The sequence below is a fragment of the Larimichthys crocea genome, unplaced genomic scaffold (genome assembly GCF_000972845.2).
Source record: "Larimichthys crocea isolate SSNF unplaced genomic scaffold, L_crocea_2.0 scaffold661, whole genome shotgun sequence".
Lineage (NCBI taxonomy): Eukaryota > Metazoa > Chordata > Actinopteri > Sciaenidae > Larimichthys > Larimichthys crocea.
This window is the reverse complement of record NW_020858706.1, coordinates 87,965-110,270: the sequence shown is the minus strand read 5'-3', so window position 1 is coordinate 110,270 and position 22,306 is coordinate 87,965. Positions and strand designations below refer to the sequence as shown.

General features: G+C 41.3%; 1 protein-coding gene across 1 annotated transcript in view; it reads right to left on the bottom strand.

Moving 5' to 3' along the window:
- The window catches only part of cubn (cubilin (intrinsic factor-cobalamin receptor)), a gene marked incomplete at its 5' end in the record, with an annotated part of 123,921 nt that overhangs the window by 28,993 nt on the left and 72,622 nt on the right, over positions 1–22,306 (bottom strand). Inside the window, 2 exons of the mRNA XM_027276879.1 lie at positions 2,307–2,428; positions 2,557–2,706. Coding sequence (XP_027132680.1) covers positions 2,307–2,428; positions 2,557–2,706 — 272 coding nt within the window. The remainder of the gene's footprint in view (positions 1–2,306; positions 2,429–2,556; positions 2,707–22,306) is intronic.

Here is a 22,306-nt window from a genome sequence, read left to right as displayed (position 1 = left end):
TCTGCCATTTGTTTTTGCCCAGCAGTTGAAAGACGCGGCAACTAGGTGGCTGCAGCCCGGGGATTCTGCTGGCGAGGGTCAAACTGCTGTTGGAGAAGTTTGTGGAGGGACTCCCAGCTGCCACCTTGTACTGGGTGCGCTGCCACCACCCGGCGGACCTAGACGTTGCCATCACCCTGGTGGAGGACCATCTGGCCGTCCTGTCCCATAGCCTGGCACATGAGTGTTGGCCAGCCTCTCCCGCCTATCAAAGACCCACACTAATCCTCCTTCTCCTTTCTTTCCTCCCCAGGTTCCTGCCGCTACAAGTGCTGCTCTCGACTAACAGAGGGTTCCTCACGGTAATCCATGTAGAGCAGGTGGCTGATTGTTGCCCCACTACAGAATCGGTACCCATAACCGCTCTTTGTGATGATCTCACTGAGGGGGTTCAGGCCTATGCAGAACAGCAGTGGTGATAGTGGATCTCCTTGGTATATGCCGCACTTGATGTTGACTTGGCCACTCTACGGTTGATGTTGAATTGGCTCTAGGGTTGTCTTCCACATTTCCATTGTGTTCCATTAGGTTCCTGTTGATCTTATACAGTTCCAGACATTCCAGTATCCATGTGTTCTTGTAGTCAATCCAGGCAGTGCACAGGTTGGTCTGTCTCTTCTTACAGTCTTGGGCGACTGTTCTATCAACCAGTAGCTGGTGCTTGGCTCCCTTCGGGTTACTGCCAATTCTCTGTGCTGCCTTAATCTTGGCCTCTAATCATCTCTTCCATGGTGAGTACTGTTTGTTATGTCCCGAGCCCACCTTGTATCTAAGCATCTCCATGATTACTGTTGCCATACTGTGTATCAGCTTGTTGGTCTCAGTAATGGTTCTTGTGGAGATTGTCTTCAGAGCAGCATTCACATCCAGTAGTAGATCTTCTGAAGGTACTTGGCAATTCAGCTTCAGTATTGGTCGGCGGCTCCAGGTTTCCAGTTGGGTCACGATCTTCCTTCTCAGGTCAGCAGCTCTTGTGTTGAGGCTGTTGGTAGCTGTTGGGGCTTGGTACCCAATCTGGTTGTGGGGAAGATGATGACACTCCCCGCTGACCTGTCATCCTGGCTCCCCCTTGCCGTAGCATTTAGGTTTAGTAGATTTCGATTACGGATGTTGGAACACTGGGCTAATAGCTGTTTCTTTGTTAGTCTTGATTGTGGGTTTCGAAGTATCCAATGGTCCCACATTCCCTGCATGTATCCCCTCTCTCTGGGATTGCTTCTATAGTAGCATTCCAGCAACTCCGTATTTTCTGCCCTCGTCCATCTGTGTTTTGTTCCAGTAGCCCATTTCTCATCAGTCTGCCCTGGTCCCCTAGCAACTGACGCAGACCTTGTTGACCTGGGCGACGTCTGAGCCGGTATGACTCTGTTCACTCATCCCTGAGGTAGGCTGATATATCATGAGGGGTCTTGCCCAAGGACCCTTACTGGATGATGTTTGTCCCGACCGGGATTTGAACTCCGGTATCCCATGTTGTAGTCAGTTAGCATAACCACTTTCATCTGTGTGTGCATATGCCAAAACGATGTCGGACTCCGTAGTTTTCTCTGGACCCCTATCCAATGTGACCACCGATGACATGGATACCCACGTGTTGTCATTTCACCGCTGGCTGTCGAGGTGGTGTCCAGCAATTATATCATTCATTCACACACATTCATACACTGATGGAATTGGCTGCCATGTAAGGTGCCAACTGCTCATCAGTTTGAGGAGCTAACCATTCATACACATTCACACAAAGATGCAATTTTGGAAGCAATTTGGGGTTCAATATACCCAAGAACACTTTGACATGCAGACTGCAGGGAATCAAACTGCCAATAGGACAATGTTTCTAATTCTTTCTCCCAGGAATTGAAATGTATGGCATAGTCCACTTATTCATAAAATCTATTTACAAAGTCCAAGGCCAACTTAGGGAGATTCACTCCAGCCAATCAGAAATTTTGCCCTTGCTTTTGACATGTATAATGGCACCTTGTATTATCTTTACGGCTGTGGCTCAGGACAATCGGCAGCTCATCCCCTCCTCCTCCAGTCTACATGTCAAAGTATCCTTGGGCAATACTAAACCCCAAATTGTGCCATCAGTGTGGGGAACTCCTAAAACTGATGCAGTTAATATCTTGCATGGCAGCTAATGCCATTAGTGTATGAATGTATCATGGGTATCATAATAGAAGTAAATATGACAACAATGGTTAAAACACTGCAGACAGTATGTGTGAGTTCAGTCATTGCACCAGGCCATGGCACAGACTCACTGTAATAGTGTGGCCCACTAGTGCTTCTAGTAGCCAAGCACAGCGACTTGGGCTGGGGTAGATGTTGGGGTAGTTAGGACTGGATAGCACACCTCCCTCACCTGTCTGCAAGCCTCCACACTCTGCAAAGAGAGAATGATTCATGTTAGGGCTGTGATGGTAACATTATGACTGTTATATTGGACAAATACTATCTCATCTTATCTTTACACTAAGTATACCAGGTGGCACAAAACCAGCAGTGTCTTACCAGAAAACAAGTACTTGGCCTTAAAACCCAGGTCTCCCTGAGAAGCGTCAGTCTGGAAATGGACCCACAGCTCTGGGGTAAAGACCACAATGGGAATTCTGGGGATGGTCTGCCCGCAAAATTTGGCCAAAAGCTCCCCATCGGAGTTACCTGAGGAAGGTGTAGAAACTTTAACGAAAGAAGATAATAAACAATTGTAATAAACAATACAATCCATTTTACAACTTTTTTTTTTTTTGGAAATGCCTTATTCTAATTTGATACCACACAATACAGATGATTTATTGTGAATGAATGTTTGCTTCTGGTTCACATAATTAGCTCTGTCTTTATGCACCGCTATTTTTATTCTGCGCATATGCAACTCTCAACAGAGATGATGAGGATACAAGTGCCTCAGATCTTAGCTTCTTCCATCATTAGCTCCGGACAATAATGATGTGTTTAATTATTTTTTACCATTTACCAAATCTGGCAAGTGAGTTGCTTGATGCTGACGTAGTACGGTAAGTGTAGTCACTTCCAATTATCAGTGTTACTGCCATGGTGCTTTCTGCTCTGCTCACCTAACCAGATTTTTGTTTTTATTTTTCATCATCAGCGATTATATACATATCTCTAAAATATCCTTAGACTTGTTCATTTTGTGCAACAGGTCTCTTAACTTTAGTAACACTTTAAATCCAATAGGTTTACCAGTTTCTGCTAGTCACATTAACTAGCCTAGCTATAGCAATGGCTTCTCTCTGCTCTCTCCTCCACTGCTCTCTCCTGCCCGGTGTGCCACATGCTTAGCTACTCCGAATCCTCTTTTAGCGATAACGGTACTTGTAATAAATGTAGTTTACTTGTAGCTTTGGAGGCGAGGCTCAGTCTATCGCACCACCGAATGGTCAGTAGCTCAGATAGTCAGTAGCCAGTCCCCTGTAGCCAGTGCGGTACCACCGAAGGTAGCTTCAGCTGGCTGTCCCCCGGCAGTCCCCGAGCAGCAGGGAGGCTGGGTGACTGTCCGAAAGAGGCATAGCCCCAAACTGAAGTCTGCAGTACACCAGCAACCGCTCTAGATTTTCCCCGCTCAGCGACACACCTGCTGAGATTCCAACTCTGGTCATTGGCAGCTCCATTTTGAGAAACGTGAAGTTAGAGACACTAGGGGCCGTAGTTAAACACATCCCAGGGGCCAGAGCAGGCGACATCTAGTCTAATTTAAAACTTCTGGCTAAGGATAAATGTAGATATAATAAGATTGTTATTCACAATGGTGGTAATGACACCCAGTTACGCCAAGCCACCGCTGGCTGTCAAGGTGGTGTCCAGCAAACAATGTGGGCTTCATAGATAATTGGACACCTTTGTGGGGAAAACCTGGTCTGATTAAGAGAGACAGCACCCATCCCACTTTGGATGGAGCAGCTCTCATATCTAGAAATATGGCCAAGTTTATTAGTTGACCAAAACTGTGACAACTCAGAGTTGAGACCAGGAAGCAGAGCTGCAGTCTTACATGCATCTCTGCGCTTCCATTAGAGCAGTTGCCCACCCAGTCCTTTAGTACAGAGACTGTGTCTGTCCCCCGTCCACCAATATTATTTTAAAGATAAAATAAACAGAAGAGGAATTCATCATAAAAACTGGAAAACATTTCATTACATTACTGGACTATATGCCTTTTGGCAGAAACTCCTACGTGAGATGTTTAAGAAAGCGATTAATTCAGTATTGAATTCAATGCCATGTCTCAATGTAGCAGAGGACTGCTGTCTGCTTCCTTTAGCCCCTCACAAATAGATCATCTTGTTGATAGTACTACAGGCTCATTACGGACAACTCTAGACTCTATTGCACCTCTGAAAAAGAAGACAATTAAACAAAGGAGGTTAGCACCATGGTATAGCCAGCAGACTCGTAAATTAAAGCAAGAGGCACGTAAATCTGAACGCAAATGGCGTGCCACTAAACTAGAAGAATCTTGCAAGATAATCTTAAAACATACAGGAAGGCTCTCCGTAATGCCAGAGCAGCCTACTACTCTTCATTAATAGAGGAGAATAAGAACAACCCCAGGTTTCTCTTAAGCACTGTAGCCAGGCTAATAGAGAGCTACAGCTCTATTGAGCCATCTATTCCTTTAGGTCTAAGTAGTAATGACTTTATGAGCTTCTTTGATGAAAAATTTTTAACTATTGGAGATAAAATCCATCACCTCTTGCCCTCAACAAGCACTGATCTGCCTTCTTACACAGCAAGTTTGGAAACAGCTGTAAAACCTGTTATGTATTTAGCAGCAAGTTTGGAAACAGCTGTAAAACCTGTTATGTATTTAGACTGCTTTTCTCCCATCGACCTTCATCAAATAACTTTAATAATTTCTCCATCTAAGCACTCAAACAGTCTCTTAGATCCCATCCCAACAAGGCTGCTCAAGGATGTTTTACCTTTTGTTAGCCCTTCTTTATTGGATACGATTAATCTGTCTTTATTATCGGGACAGTTTTTAGATCGATCTCAGTTTGTTCACGTCAATGATGAATCCTCCATGCATACCAAAGTTTGTCACAGAGTTCCACAAGGTTCTGTGCTAGGACCACTTCTATTCAGTTTATATATGCTTCCTTTAAGAAATATTATTAGGAATTACTCGATTCATTGTCATTGTTATGCCGATTACACCCAATCAGAGGTGTCAAGTAGAAAGGTAAGAAGTAAGAAGTACAAATACTTTGTGACCTTACTTAAGTAGAATTTTTGGGTATACTCAGTACTCGAGTTGAGGGGGGATGGGGGGGGGATGGCATCCCCCCTGGGGGAAAAATGGTCAAAATCATCCCTCTTCTAAAATGGTCATCCCTTCTTCCATCCCTTATGGCATTTCATCAATGCATGTGAAAATTACTTATATGGAAACACTGGAAATAGAATTACCATTCGACATTTAGGGGGGCTTTATGATAATCAGTCTATTACCTATGTCAGCGGTTTTCAAAGTGTGAGGCGTGCCTCCCTTGGGGGGGCGCCAGAAGACTTCAGGGGAGACGCGGCGGGGGAAAAAATAAAAATATATCTTACAAAGATATGTGTCTCATCACTGTGCGATGAAAACTCGGCCAGCTAGCCCAGAAAGAGTAGCAAAAAAAATCCACAAAATGACACAGTATGTCTTATATTTGCTGTTTCGTGTCAAAAGTTCTATTTCAGCGAAGAAACGCTGCTAGTGTCTCCTGCTATGTCTCTGCTTTAGTTTGAATCAATCACGAAGCTCCTGGTTGTTACATAAAGACAAAGAGGCTTTGACAGTGAAGTGAGACCTCCTGCTGCGGTATCCTACCTTTGGGTTTACTTCATTCTGGATCGTCATTGGTGGGTCAAAGGTGAATGTGGGCGGTACTAATAGATTCTCCTGACTCTGATTGGTGGACAGGTGACAGGTGTCAATCATCCACACTCTGTGTTGTGTTGGCCTTAGCAGCACCGCTAGCTGCTACCTGCTGCTTCGTATTCTTTAATACCGCTTGTTTCAAACATCGCGTCGTCTTAAAACTTGAAGTCTGCTTTCCTCCTCCTTAAAGTGTGTGTGTGTTTTTTTTTTTTTTTATGATTTAGGATTTGCCATGTCTAGTAAGTCACCCTAAAATTGACTAGAATGCAGGAAATTGCATCTAAGAAATACAAAATTTTCTGGGGGAGGACCCCCCGACCCCCCTGCTGGAAAATATGTCACATAAATTAAAAATTTCACCATCCCCCCTGGTTTCATTTTACAACTCGACTACTGGGTATACTTCACTGGAGTAATTATTTTTTAGCCGACTTTTTACTTCTACTCCTTACATTTTCACACAATTATCTGTACTTTCTACTCCTTACATTTTTAAAACAGCCTCGTTACCCGATTTCCGCCATTTAGACTTCACAGAGGGGACTTATGAGATTAATCTAGATTGGACAACAAAAAAGTGTCGCTGATGGCTGATTTTTATTGCAGATCGTCACACTCTACAGCCAATGGTATCGTTTACAGTGTGCGCTCCAGACCAATGACAGTATAGTGACCCACACAGGGCAGGATCTAAACACAGAGCGGCACTAAAGTTTAGCTGCTTAGCAGCATGGACTCGTAGTGACTGTGTCATAGAGCTGTGATGTCATTTTGAGACTCAATTAAAGTTTAGTCAACATGTGAGAACTCGTCTGACACAGAGAGTCTCCTGTTGTGTGTCTGGACTTGTCTGCAGTGTATCTGTGTAAACTGCTTCATTCAGCATCTCTCCCTCCCCTCTGGCACTGTGAGTTACCATGGTTACAGGAACGCCCTGAAACTTTCTAATGATAATCAGAAGTTTTCTGGTTAGTTTGACGGTACAAAATCATGTGACTCAATGCTGAAATTGTATATTATAAAATATAGAACAAATGTAAAGTGTCAGAGCTTCACTTTGATTATTAACAGTATGTAAAGATGACAGAAAAGTGCAAGCTCCCCATCACACTGAAATTGTCACAAGGCTGCAAAAGTTGCTCTTATTGTCATTTAGTCCTGGTGCTGTTTGTATGATGTATTTTTCTGTTAAATGATAGGGTCACTGGAAACAATATTAATAATAATAACAATAATAATAATAAATTAAAGCTGCAAGCAGCGATGGTCGGGCCTTCGCACATGTGTGCATGTCAAAATGTGCATAATATCGGTCTTTATAATATCGGTCTTAATAACCACAAGAAGTTTCAGACAGCTCTGAGAAGGTGCTTCCCGACGATTTCTTCTTTGAATCTTTTTATGGACCCACACCGTTTCCTCAAAATTCATCTTTTTGATCACTTTTACTCAGGAAGTCTATATGAACACACCTACCAAGTTTTAAGATAATTGGATCAAATCCCTAGGAGGAGTTTTTTCAAACATGACCCCTTCTCAACCAGCCCGAAACAGCAAAAAAGGTTATTTTCATTCTTAAATATCTCGCTTCCTTTTCATTGTAGCCCATTGCTCTAAGAGACTTTTTTATAGGTCTTGTCATGTTCTTCAATTCGCTTTCGTAACTCTGTGTCCAAAACTGTGGCGGGGCTGCCTCAAAGAAAAATTCAATGGGGCGCAATAGAGCACTTTGCCTCGCCATCTAAATAATTATGTAGCCGAATTTTGCATATTATTGGTCTTTACAACCACAAGAAGTTTCATACAGCTCTCAGAAAGTGTATGAAAGCCCAATACTTGAATTTCGGGGGGATAGGCAAATCATTGTGAGTTTCCGAGTATATATGGGCCGCCGAAAATGTGATTTACTTTTAGGAAACTGAAGAAAAAAAAGAATTAAAAAAAAGAAACATTTGAAATTCAATAGAGCCTCGCACCGCGTGCTCGGGCCCTAATAATAATGATGAGAAGAAGAAGTAGAAAAACAACATACTGAAGTTCTGTAGATGGTTGATTATTTGAAAGATTAAAACTTGGGACAATCTTGGCAAAAAAATTAAAGAAAAGTGTGAACAGAACAGCTCTTTAAAGCATCCTGCTATAAAACTGTGTCGGTCAAATATTTAAATTTGATCTCTGCATTAGAGAACATGGTTATGAGTGCAGTGGGGCTGTAAATTTTTTTTTTTTTTCAAGTTATGTTACCTGTAACATCTTTCACAAATTGCAAATGGGGAATATGACTTGCTGCAGCTTCAAAAATTATATAATTATATAAACATATACCATTCCGACACACTATTGGTTTGTACGTGATACATCGCCCCTGCACATTACAAATCATGTCACACGCAAGCAAGGAGCTGACTGACAGTCGACTGACTTTATGTAGCCTAGTGCGAAAATGTCCGTGGCAGAGACTCAACATGAACTCATGAAAAATCTGAGTTGTTGTTTTTTATCAGAATTATTATTTTTTGATTAATCACTTGGACTAATCATTCATTTTGACATCACTCTACTGTATACTGCTGCCATAGCATAGCATGTACAGTATACCATTACAATACTATACTAGGCATATAACTAGTCATCTGAAGTTTGTGTAATTGGACCCAAACACCTCAGAAACTCTCTTTCTAGAGATCACCTCGTCCTCCAGCTCCACCATAAAGAATCTTTTTTTTTTTTTTTTTTCCATAATTATAAATCAATTTCAAATCAAATCAATTTTATTTGTATAGCCCAAAGTCACAAAGTACATTTGCCTCAGAGGGCTTTACAATCTGTACAGGGAGTGACACCCTCTGTCCTTAGACCCTCGGTTCGAGTGAGGAAAAACTTGCCCACAAAAACCCTTTTAACAGGGAAAAAATGTGGAAGAAACCTCAGGAAGAGCCACAGAGGAGGGATCCCTCTCCCAGGACGGACAGACGTGCAATGGATGTCATGTGTACAGGACAAATCAACACAAACATATTGTACAATGACTGATAAAATGACAATGAATTATAATGAATGATAAAAATGATTACAGTAACAGATATGGTAGTAATAAATGACAGTAATAAATATGTAGTGGGCGTCGTGCAGGATCACAGCAGCAGCCACGATCCCACAGAACCTGCTGGACGACAGAGCACAGAAACTCCGGGGAAGTTTGGTTAGAACATGCATTAATGAGACATGTCCACAGATGGAGAGATATGGAAGAGATATGGAGATATAGAGATATATATATATTATATATAGAGAGAGAGATATATATAATATATATAATATATAGAGAGAGATAGGTATATATATATATACTATATGAGGAGAGGTGGAGTGAGAAGGAGGGAGAGAGGAGGGGAGAGTTTTCGGTGGGAGATGTGTGCATCTTCCACCATACCGTGCCTGGCTAGGCTAACCCTCGGTGGGGTCCCCCGCACGTGTACGCCTTGGCCGCTAACTAAGGGATGACCTAGCCAGCCCTACCTATAGGCTTATCAAACAAAGGAGTCTTAGTCTATTCTATAGGTGTTTGACCGGGTCTGCTCCCGCCCAGAAAGGTAGTTTGTTCCACAGAAGAGGAGCCTGATAGCTGAAAGCTCTGGCTCCCAATCTACTTTTGGAAACTATAGGAACCACAAGAAACCCGCGTCCTGAGAGCGCAGTGTTCTAGAGGGGTATGTAAGGTATTATGAGCTCTTTTAGATACGATGGTGCTGACCATGAAGAGCTTGTAAGTAAGAGAAGAATTTTAAATTCTATTCTAGATTTAATAGGCAGCCAATGCAAGGAAGCCAAAATGGGAGAGATGTGATCTCTGATCTTGGTTCCTGTCAGAACACGTGCGCAGCATTCTGAATTAACTGCAAAGTCCAAAGACTTATTAGAGCAGCCTGATAAAAAAGAGTTACAATAGTCCAGCCTTGAAGTAACAAATGCGTGGACTAGTTTTTCTGCATCCGCCTGAGAGACAATGCGTCCATTTTTAGCGATGTTACGTAAGTGGAAGAATGCAGTCCTAGAAATTTGTTTTATGTGGACGTTAAAGGACAAATCCTGATCAAAAACAACTCCAAGATTCTTTACAGTGGAGCTGGAGGCCAGGGTGATCCCATCTAAAGTAACTAAGTCTCTAGAAAGAGAGTTTCTGAGGTGTTTGGGGCCCAATTACAAGAACTTCAGTTTTGTCTGAATTTAACATAAAAAATTGTAGGTCATCCAACTTTTTATATCCTTAAGGCAGTGCTTGGGATTTAGTTAACTGATTGGTTGCATCAGGCTTGATCGATAATATAATTGGGTGTCGTCAGCATAACAATGAAATTGATAGAGTGATTCCTATAAGTTCCCTAAAGGAAGCATATAAAACTAAATAGAAGTGGTCCAAGTACAGAACCTTGTGGGACTCCATGACAAACTTTGGTCTGCATGGACGATTCATCATTGACGTGAACAAGTGAGATCGATCTAAAAAATACGATTTAAACCAGCTTAGGGCGGTTCCTTTGATGCCATTTTGATGTTCCAGTCCTGTAAAAGAATTTGATGGTCAATGTGTTCAAATGCAGCACTAAGATCTAACAGAACAAGTACGAGATGAGTCCTTTCTGATGCCATTAGGAGGTCATTGGTAACTTTGACTAATGCGGTCTCTGTGCTATGAGCACTCTAAATCCTGACTGAAATCCTCAAATAACTATTGGTATGGGAGAAAGTCACACAGCTGATTAGCTACAGCTTTCTCAAGTATCTTAGACAGAAAGGAAAGGTTGATATCGGTCGCGTAGTTGGCTAAGACCTCTGGGTCTAGAGTGGGCTTTTTAAGAAGAGGTTTAATTACAGCTACCTTAAAGGACTGTGGTCATATCCTGATAATAAAGACAGATTAATCATATCCAATAACGAATTACTAGCTACAGGTAAAACATCCTTGAGCAGCCTGTTGGGATGGAGTTTAAGAGACAGGTTGACGGCTTAGCGGCAGAAATGATTAAAGTTTATTTGATAAAGGTCGATGGGAGAAAAACATTCTAATACATAACAGGTTTTACAGCTGTTTCAAAACTTGCGTATCAGAATGCAGATCAATGCTGTTGAGGGCAAGAGGTGATGGATTTTGTCTCTAATAGTTATAATCTTATCATTAAAGAAGCTCATGAAGTCATTGCTACTTAGACCTAAAGGAATAGATGGCTCAATAGAGCTGTAGCTCTCTATTAGCCTGGCTACAGTGCTTAAGAGAAACCTGGGGTTGTTCTTATTCTCCTCTATTAATGAAGTAGTAGGGCTGCTCTGGATTACGGAGAGCCTTCCTTTATGTTTGTGAGATTATCTTGCCAACTAGATGATTCTTCCAGTTTAGTGGCACCCATTTGTTCAGATTTACGTGCCTCTTGCTTTAATTTACGATCTGCTGTATACATGGGTCTACCTTCTTTGTTTAATTATCTTCTTTTTCAGAGTGGCAATAGTCTAATTTTGTCCTAATGAGCCTGTAATACTATCAACAAGATTCTATTTGTGGGTGGCTAAAGAATAGACAAAGTCCTCGTTACAGTTAGACATGGCATTGAATTCAATGCTGAAGGAATCACTTCCTTAAATTTGGCTACAGTACTATCAGATAGACATTGCTGTAGAAGCTTCTACCAAAGGCTTATAGTCCGGTAGTATGAACTCAAAGGGTTATTAAAAAATGGTCAGACAGAAGAGGATTCTGTGGGAAACTATTATTATCAATTTCAATGCCATATGAAAGAACAAGATCAAGAGTGTGGTTCAGACAATGAGTCGGTTTATTACACTTTGACAAAAGCCAATTGAGTCTAATAGAGAGATGAAAGCAGTACTAAGACTATCATTGTGGTTTGTCCACATGAATGTTAAAATCACCTACAATAATACTTTATCTGTTTTAAGGATCAAGCCTGATGCAATTCTGCAATTCAGATAAAAATCAGAATAAGGACCTGGAGCTCGATATACTGTAACAAATAAAATTGGCTGCGAAGTTTTCCAGGTTGGGTGAGTGAGGCTAAGAACAAGGCTTTCAAATTAATTATAATTTAGTTTAGGTTTAGGATTTATTAATAGACTTGAGTCAAATATGGCTCCAACTCCACCACCTCGACCAGTACTCGAGGACAATGAGTATTATAATGACTCGAGAGTGGATTCATTTAAGCTAACAATTCATCCCTGCAGCCAGGTTTCAGTGAGACAGAATAAATATACATAATCAGATATTAATTCATTGACTAAGACAGCTTAGATGACAAAGACCTGATATTCAATAGTCCACATTTAATTCTCTTATTTTGGACTGTTGGAGATGTTGATTAATTTTTATTAAGTTTTTATGATGAACTCCTCTTCTGTTTGTTTTATCTTTAAATAATGTAGGTGGACGGGGGACAGACACAGTCTCTATACTAAAGGACTATACTAAAGGACTGCTCTAACAATCTTACTGTATTTACGCTTATCCTTAGCCAGCAGTTTCAAAAAAAACTCGATGTCGCCCGCTCTGGCCCCCGGGATGCATTAACTATGGCCCCCGGTGCGCTAACTTCACGTTCTGACTATGGAGCTGCCAATGACCAGAGTTGGCCTCTCAGCGGGTGTGTCGCTGAGCGGGGAAAAATCTGTTTGAAACGTGGAGCGGTGGGTGGTGTACCGTGGGCTTCAGTTTGGGGCTATGCCTCCTTCGAACAGTCACCCAGCTTCCCGGCTGCTCGGGAACTACCGGGGGACGGCTAACTGAAGCTACCTGTGGCTGTACCGCACCGGCTACAGGGGACTGGCTAACTATCTGAGCTACTGACTGTTCGGTGGTGCGGTACCGTGCCTCTAACTCACTGACCCTCGCCTCCAAAGCTACAAAAACTACATTTATTACAAGTACCGTTATCACTAAAGGAGGACGAGGAGTAACTGAACATGTGGCACACAGGACAGGAGAGAGGAGAAGGAGAGAGAGGGCAGGAAGAGAGAGATGCCATTGCATAGCTAGGCTAGTTAGTGTGGCTAACAGAAACTGGAGAAACTATCAGATTGTGGTTACTAGAGTTCAGAGAGCTGTTTATGCACAGACAGAACAAGTCAAAGAATGTGGCAGAGATAGTAGATAGTCCTGATCGTGAGGAAATATACGGAAATCTGTTCAGGTGAGCAGAGCAGAGAGCACCGTGGCAACAACACCGATACCGGAAGTGACACAATACAATACAAACCATATATATGAACAAGTAAAACAGACAGAAAAGGAGGTAACGAAAAAAATGAAAAACAACCAAAAAGAACAACATAGGCAGGTAAGTAGGCAGTTCTATAAATAACATACATTCGGACGTGAGGGTTGGTCCATTATTCAGGCGGAGTGTATGGCCTTAACTAAAACAATCAATACAAAACCATTAAGAATATCCATATATGGTTTAGCTGTTCAATATACATTGCCTCCACAGCGCCACCTAGGTCGGCGTTTTTGGAGGTGCCCCACGCCACGGTTTCGCCCACGTGCACGAAACACTGTCTGAAACTTATTGGGGTTATTGAGAGCAATATTATGCACAATTCGGCTGCATAATTAATGAGGGGGAGGGGCAAAAGCGCTCTAGTAGCGCCCCTTGAATTTTCAGTGGAACAGCCGCCACACGTTTTGGACACAGAGTCACGAAACTCAGCCGAATGTGAGAACATGCCAGGACCTACAAAAACTCTCTTGGAGCAATAAGCCACAATGAACAGGAAGGCGAGATATCGCTGCGCGATTTTTTCACAAAAAAAACAGATCATTTGACTTTTGGGCTGATTTTCGGGCAAAAGTGTGCGGCTATCATATACTTTGTCAGAGCTGTCTGAAACTTGTTATGATTGTTAACAGCAGTATTATGCACAATTCGGCTGCATAATTAATGAGGGGGAGGGGCAAAAGCGCTATATAGCGCCCCCTTGAATTTTTCAGTGGAACAGCCCCGCCACAGTTTTGGACACAGAGTCACGAAACTCAGCCGAATTGTAGAACATGCCAGGACCTACAAAACACTCTCTTGGAGCAATAAGCCACAATGAACAGGAAGCGAGATATTTAATAATGAAAATCGCCATTTCCGGTGTTTCGGCCTGCTTGACAAGGGGTCATGTTTGAACGAACTGCTCCTAGGGATTTCATCCAAGTCCCTTCAAACTTGGTAGGTGTGTTCACATAGACTTCCTGAGTAACAGTTATCAAAATGATGAATTTTGGGGAAACGGTGTGGCCATTTCCACATGCGCACATTTCGACGTGCGCACATTCCGACGTGCGCGCATGTGCGAGGGCCCGACCATCGCTGCTTGCAGGTTTAATTCTAATATCTTTTCTTAACCACTGAGCCAAATAGATAGATAGTCTGTCTATCTATCTTTATTTTTGGATTATACTATATAGGTACATATTTTTGAATATACTGACAAATTTTACATCTCTATATACCTCTCACCAAACCATTTTCGAATGCTCTAGAATAGGGTTGATCATTTTGTTTTTCTCATGTTTGACTATTTGTGCAAGTACCTCAATGGGTTTAAAGGGGGAAGTAAGTTTCCACTCAATCAGGACCCAGTCCAGACCAGCACCAGTTTCATCCCAGTGTTTTGTAAGCTTTGACATCTCAAAGGCAACACTATAATATTTTATGTTCGGTAATGACAGACCCCCTCTCTTCTTTGACTCACATAATTTATCTATACGAATTCAAGGTTTTTTCCCATCCCAAAGAAATTGTTTTTTCATTTTGTCATATCTTACTAATTGTTGTTTTGGAATGCATGTGGGTATCATCCCAGTTAAGTAATTTATTTGTGGTGCTACAACCATTTTTATTGTATTTACTTTTCCCCATAAAGTCAGATGTAGTTTACTCCAGTTGTCCAAATCAACTTGGATTTTATCTAATACCTTTTCCATGTTAGTTGTCATAATTTCCTGTACGTCTAGATCTAATTCTATACCCAAATATTTCATCCCTTTTGGTAACCACTTGAAATTAAAGGCTGATTTGTGCCACTTGATACAGTAACCAGAGACTTTAGAATATGTTTCAATAACTTCTAGTAAGACTGACACAGAACTGGCCGGATCCCGATTCAGTACCAGAATATCGTCAGCATAAAGAAATAATTTGTGTTCCCTGCCGCTTCCAATGACTCCTTAATTCTCTCCCCGCTCTAATCAATGCAGCTAATGGTTCTAAGAAAATTTTGAACAATAGTTAGCTTAAGCTGCACCCCTGTCTAGTTGACCAGGTAATACTGAAAAACTGAGATATTATTCCGTTAGTAAAGACAGCAGCTTTAGGGTTTGAGTATAAGATCCATCTGCAAAAACTATCCCCAAACCCAAATTTTGAGAGAGTAGCAAATAAAAAATCCCATTTCACCCTATCAAAATCTTTCTGCGCATTGAGTGATATGGCTGAAACAGGGTGGGGGTTCTTTCTATTCATCCAAATTAAGTGTAATAATCTCCTCATGTTATCAGCTGATGATCTATGTTTTGTAAATCCCACTTGATCTCTGTGAATACGTTGGGTAAAACCTGATCTAATCTTATTGCTAGTGTCTTGGATAATATTTTGCAGTCAGCATTTATTAGGTTTATGGGTCTATAGTTAGCTGGGTCCGTCAAATCCTTGTCTTTTTTCTGTATTAATGATATAATGGCCTCATTAAAACTTTCTGGGAGTGAACCATATTGAAATGCTTCTTGAAAAACCTCTGTGAGAAATGGGCAAAGAATATCAACATATTTCTTATAGTATTCCACTGGGAAGCCATCTACACCAGGTGACTTCCTGGTTTTCATTCTCCTAATTGCAGTTCTAACTTCAGCCTCTGTTATGGGAGTGTCCAAACTATCCTTTTCCTCTGAGGAGAGTTGTGGTAACTCCACCTTTTGAAAGAAGGAGTTCAAGTCTTCGCTACTAGCTGAGCATGACGTATACAAATCTTCATAGAAATTTTTGAAAACGTCATTATTTTGTTATCTGATGTAAATAGTTTATCATCTTTCCTAATTGTTGTAATGGTATTATTTGAATCCAAGCATTTTAGTTGTCTTGCCAATAATTGTCAATAAATAGTGAATACTATTACTCACTGAATGCTTTTTTATAGTATATTTCATGTAACTCAAGTTTAAGTTGACGGATTTTCCTGAAACCTTTTTCATCATATTGCATCATAAATGCTTCTCTAATTTACCTATTTCCTCTTCCAATTGTTGTTTTTTCTTATTATCTTTTTTCTTCCATGAGCTATAAGCTATACATTCCCCCCTGATAAACGCCTTGAGTGCATCCCAAACAGTAGCCAGTCTTTCTGTTGTCCCCTTGTTAATGTCTGAAAATACCTTATTATCCCCACCAAGTTTTGTAGCAAATTGTTTGTCTTGTAACAGACTAGTATTTAGTCTCCATCTTCGAACTTTACCTTTATCAGAACGCAAATCTATACGTAATTCAACGGGTGCATGATCTGTTATTGCTATAACTCCTATATTGCAGTCTACCACAAAATCGACAAGTGAGCCAGCAACCAGAAAAAAATCTATTCGTGAATAAGATCTGTGAGAATGAGAATAAAAAGTATATTCCCGTTCTCTCTGATTTATGAACCTCCAGATATCTATCAAACCCAATTCCTTCCGTAGGATGTCTAATGTTGTTTTGTCTCTGGAGGATGTACCTATTCTGACTTTGCTGCGGTCCAGATGATCATCTAATGTTTGATTAAAATCTCCCCCCAAGATAATCTGACCATCTACACCTCCTAGTATTTTATTGACCTCATGAAAAAAGGATGTGTTTTCTTTGTTTGGAGCATATAAGTTGCAAAATACTATTTTAACTCCATTAATAAATGCTTCCACAACTAAAAATCGTCCATGAGAGTCTTTAAATTGATTCAACACAACAAAATTCCACTTTTTGTTGACAAGGATAGCAACCCCACAGCTCTTGCTTGATACTGAATTATGAAAAACATGACCAACCCAATCCCGTTTCATTTTTATAGCTTCATCTTGGTCTCTGAAATGTGTTTCCTGAATATACGCAATATCTGTGCTTTTCACTCCTTCAATACACACTTCAATAATGCCTTACTCCTGCCACCATGAAAGTAAGATTAAGAACACCTCAAATACACAATACACAATAACAATAACTCAAAAAACACTGTCTTTAAAGAGAACATGACAGTGTATTAAGCCTTAGGCCTGATGTGATTCCGGTCCGTGTAGGTCCTGTAGACGGTCCCTCCTACTCCTCTAGCCAACTGTCTGTTTACAGCAATGCCCGAGGGTCCGCGTTGCGGCTGTATCTTCAAAATAAAGTTTCGCTCTCCCACATGTTTATATCACACAGTCAGTCGTTCTCTGTGTTTTGGATATTTTCCCGAACAAAGCCTTCTTTGGCTCGGTAAATCTCAGCGTCTCCCCCTTCCATGTAAATCTCAGGATTGCCTGGTGTGCCAGTGTCTGTTTCACCTGCTGATCCCATAGAGCCTTCATTACTTGGGAGAACCGCCTTTGCTGATCTGCGTGCTCCTTGGTCATATCTTCGTAGATGGAGAGTGTGCAGTCCTCCCATTGTATCCCTCTCTCCTTTTTCACAGCCTTAAAAACTTTCTGGCGGGCCGTGTAACGTAGAAATTTCACCAGTATCAACCGCGGTGGGTAATTATTACCTGGCCGTGGCCCCCCACTTCTGTGGCTCCTCTCGATCTCGTACTCATCCCCCAGTAGCCGCAATCCTTCATTCAGTATCTTCTTTACAGTTCTAATCAGTATAGTTTTTTTTCCTTCTTTCAGTCCAATCAGCCTCATGATTTACGTCTCCCTCGATTTTCCTGATCATCAACACGACTCCAGAGTTGCTCCACTTTCTGTCTTAGCACTTTGTTTTCATTAGCCATGCTGACTGTGCTATCCTCTATGTCACCGATACAACCTTCCGCCTCTTCAAAACGAGTTTTCAAAGCACTCACATTGTTTTTGAGCTCTGTTGTATCGGATTTGATTGTCGATACATCGCTTGCCACTTTATTCAGAGTTGTGTTCATCTTTGCAATTTCCGCAAAGATATCCCCCATGTTGTTTCTCTGGCTGGCTTCGCTGTTGGAGGGGTTAGCAGGATTAACTTCCATGGTAGCTTAGGTCTTCAAGTGTGTCTGTACACTTCGTTTTCCCTTATTCATTGTATAGCAGAACTCCGTATAACTTTGGGTTGTGTGGGAGCACCTACTGCTTACGTCATTAAATATACTTTTACGGAGAGTTTAATTATTAGTAGTTTAATTGTTATTGATTGTTGGAGAAAAGGCAGTGCCTTAGAGAAAATCTAAGGCACTGCCATTTCCTAGGTCTTCTTCACGTGTCTCTCCCTTGGAGTTGATTTTGATCAGGATTTGTCCTTTAATGTCCACACAATTTATTACGCATTTGTTACTTCTAGGCTGGACTATTGTAACTCTTTGTTATCAGGCTGCTCCAATAAGTCTCTTAGGACTTTGCAGTTAATTCAGAATGCTGCTGCACATGTTCTGACAGAAACCAAGATCAGAGATCACATCACATTTTGGCTTCTTTGCACTGGCTACCTGTTAAATCTAGAATAGAATTTAAAATTATTCTCCTTACATACAAAGCTCTTCATAGTCAGGCATCATCATATCTAAAAGAGCTCATAGTACCTTACTACCCTTCTAGAACACTGCGTTCTCTTTAGCTTTCAGCTATCAAGCTCCTCCTTTGTGGAACAAACTACCATTTTGGGTTCGGGAGGCAGACACGGTCAACACTTTTAAGAGTAGACTTAAGACTTTCCTCTTTGATAAAGCTTATAGTTAGGGCTGGCTTAGGTCATCCCTTAGTTATGCTGCCATATGATTAGACTGCCGGGACTCTCTCTCTCTGTATCTCTCTCTCTCTGTCTCTCTATCACCACCACCACCACTACCATCTGTAAACATACATGTTTCATTAATACATGTTACTAACTAAACTTCTTCCCTGGGGTCTTGCGTTTTGGTCTTTTCATTACAACCAACCTGACCGCCCTGACTGGGTAGAGATGGAGCTACAGTCGAATGATAATATGTCAATTCTTGCACTTCTCGGATCCCCACTCCCACTTCCCTCACTGAGATTCATTAAAAATCTGGTGGTTAAACATTCTTAAAAAAATTGGGCACAATTTAGGAAATATTTTGGATTTCACAGATTCTCTCTTCTGAGCCCCATCGCATCAAACCATCTTTTTAAACCGTTCTGCCAGGATTCTGTTTTTTGTGAGGGCACAGGAAAGGTATCATGCGCTTTAAAGACTTGTTCATAGGCAACAGCCTGGCATCTTTTGAGCAGCTAAGTGAAAGATTCAGTCTTCCTAAGTCAGATATCTTCAAGCAAGGCATTTTGTTCTTTCTCATTTACCTGCCTCTTTAATATCAACAGATTTGACCACTGTTGATAGAGTCCTCTCTGTCAATCCACTTAATTTCAGCTCTGTATAACATGGTGTTGGATCTTGGGCGTGCCTCCACAGATAGGCTTAGAACAGCATGGGAGGAAGACTTGGGTCTCTCTCTTTTAGAGGACACTTGGACTTCCATACTTAGACTGCTTAACTTGACCTCCCTCTGTGCACGTCACAGTTTAATTCAGTTCAAAGTGGTGCACAGGGCTCATATCTCAAAAGCAAAACTATCCTCTATGTACCCTGATATGAGCCCACATTGTATCAAATGTGGTTTTGCTGAAGCTTCACTCATCCACATGTACTGGTCCTGTTCGAGCCTTACCAACTACTGGAGGGACATTTTCCATACACTCTTTCCGGTGTTAGGCAGCAGATTGGAACCAAGCCCATTGATTGCTCTTTTTTGGCTCATGGAGGCGGAGGTTGAGTTGTCCATAGAAAACGACGTACTATATCCTTTGTCCTGCCAGCTAGACGATTGATCCTGCTCAGGTAGAGGGACGCCTCCTCCCCCGCTCACACACAATGGCTAGAAGAAATCATGTCCTGCCTAAAATTGGAGAAGGTTAGATACTCGCTTAAGCAATCAAGTGGGAGATTTCAGAAAGCATGGGGTCCTTTTCTTAATACATTCCAGACTTTGTGAAAATTTGGCCATTAGGTGCAGCTTAACAACACTATGTACTCTTTGCTTATGCTTATTTTTAGCGCAGGCTCTAGCTGTGGCAATGTGCCCATATTATTGTAGTGTATTGGCAGTGACTGGGAAGGGATTATTTTTCATTTGAAGAATTTATTTGATATATTCTTTCTTTTCTGTATAACGTTGCATTTGGGGTTTCTTTTTTTGTTACCTTGTGTTTCTTTTCCTGAAGTTATAATGCCCAATTCATGTCTGTCTGGACACATTAGTGTTGATTGTTGTACTCATGTTTACCTCCTGTCTCTGTAATGTCCATTTAGCATTGCACTTACGTGTATATATATATATTAAGAATCATACTCAGAATCATACTGAGAATACTCAGGAGGAATAACATCACACAAAGACTGCTGGTGTCCTTCTACCGTGCCTCCATTGAAAGCATACTCACCTACTGCGTATGCATTTGGTACACCAGCAGTACAGTGGCTCAGAGAAAAACGCTCCAGAGGGTCATCAACAACGCCCAAAGGACTGTCGGCTGCCCTCTCCCAGCACTGGAAGACCTACACAGATCCCATTGTCTCAAGAAAGCCCACAACATCATAAGGGACACTTCACACCCTGGTCACCCCCTGTTTAAAATGCTGCCTTCAGGCAGACGATACAGAGCCATTGGTGCTAGAACAAATAGACTCAAACACAGTTTTTATCCAACTGCAATAGCCACTGTGAATGCTGCTAAAAAATGATGTGCACAATGTTTAAATGTTTTACGTTATGGGTGTATGCTCCCTTTAGCATATTTAGTATTTATTTTGATTTTAGCATATGTTTAATTTTATTTATTTTAGTACATTTTAATGTCTCAGGTATTTTTATTCTTATTTATTCTAGTTATTTTAACACTCACTAGTCACTTTAATGCTAGGATTTTATTGCACTGACTAGAAGCACTTTCAATCTTGTTGTACCTGTGACAATGACAATAAAGATCTATTCTATTCTATCTATTCTATTCTATTCAATATGTAATGTACTATTTATACAGCCCTTTACAACAGTCCTTTCGGTGTACCAAAGTGCTTTACAGCAGGTAATAAATAATGAGAACAATAAGTAAAACAAATAAATTAAAAACAATAAAGAAACAGTAAAAATAATAAAATACAACAAAATCGAGATAGATAAAAGTGTCATCATACTACTGGGTATTAAAAGCCATCCTGAAAAGGTGGGTTTTTAGCCTGTATTTAAAGAGGCCCAGGTCGGAAACAAGACGCATCTCGACGGGGAGCTTATTCCATAGCCTGGGGGCTGCGACGGAAAAGGCTCGGTCACCCCAGTGTTTATATTTTGACCTGGGCACTTCCAACAAAAGTTGATCGTTAGACCTCAGAGCTCTACCAGGACTGCGGACAGTTAAAAGCTCAGATAAATACGAAGGGGCGAGGCCGTTAAGAGCTTTAAAAACAAACATTAAAAGTTTAAAATCAATTCTATAAAGAACAGGAAGCCAATGAAGGGAGTTAAGAACAGGAGTGATATGTGCACGACTGTTGGTGTTGGTTAAAAGACGGGCAGCAGCATTTTGCACAAGTTGAAGTCGACTGAGGGAAGACTGGGACGCCGACATAAAGTGCATTGCAGTAGTCTAACCTTGAGCTTACTAAGGCATGGATGGCTTTCTCAAGGTCATGACAGCTTAAAAACATTTTAACTTTGGCCAAGAGGCGCAACTGGAAGAACCTCGTCCTGACAACATTGTTAATTTGTTTGTCAAACCTGAGATGACTGTCAAAGGTCACTCCCAGGTTTCTGACGTTTGAACTCAGCTTAGTAGACAGGGTGCCGAAGCCAGCCGTCACAGTATCCCCAAACACAATACATTCAGTTTTGTCGTCAAAATTTTGGGCCAACCACTGCTTAATATCAGTAATGCAGTCAAACAAAGAACATTGTCCATTACTATTTGGCTTCACTGGCAGATAGATTTGAAAATCGTCAGCATAACAGTGAAAAGAAAGGTTGTGCCTGGCTATAATTGACCCAAGTGGTAAAATGTACGATGACAAGAGTAGATCCTTGTGGAACTCCAGAGGAGAGAGGGGCAATGGAAGAGGGCAGGTCACCAACCATAACAGGGAAGATTCTACTGGATAAGTATGACATAAACCA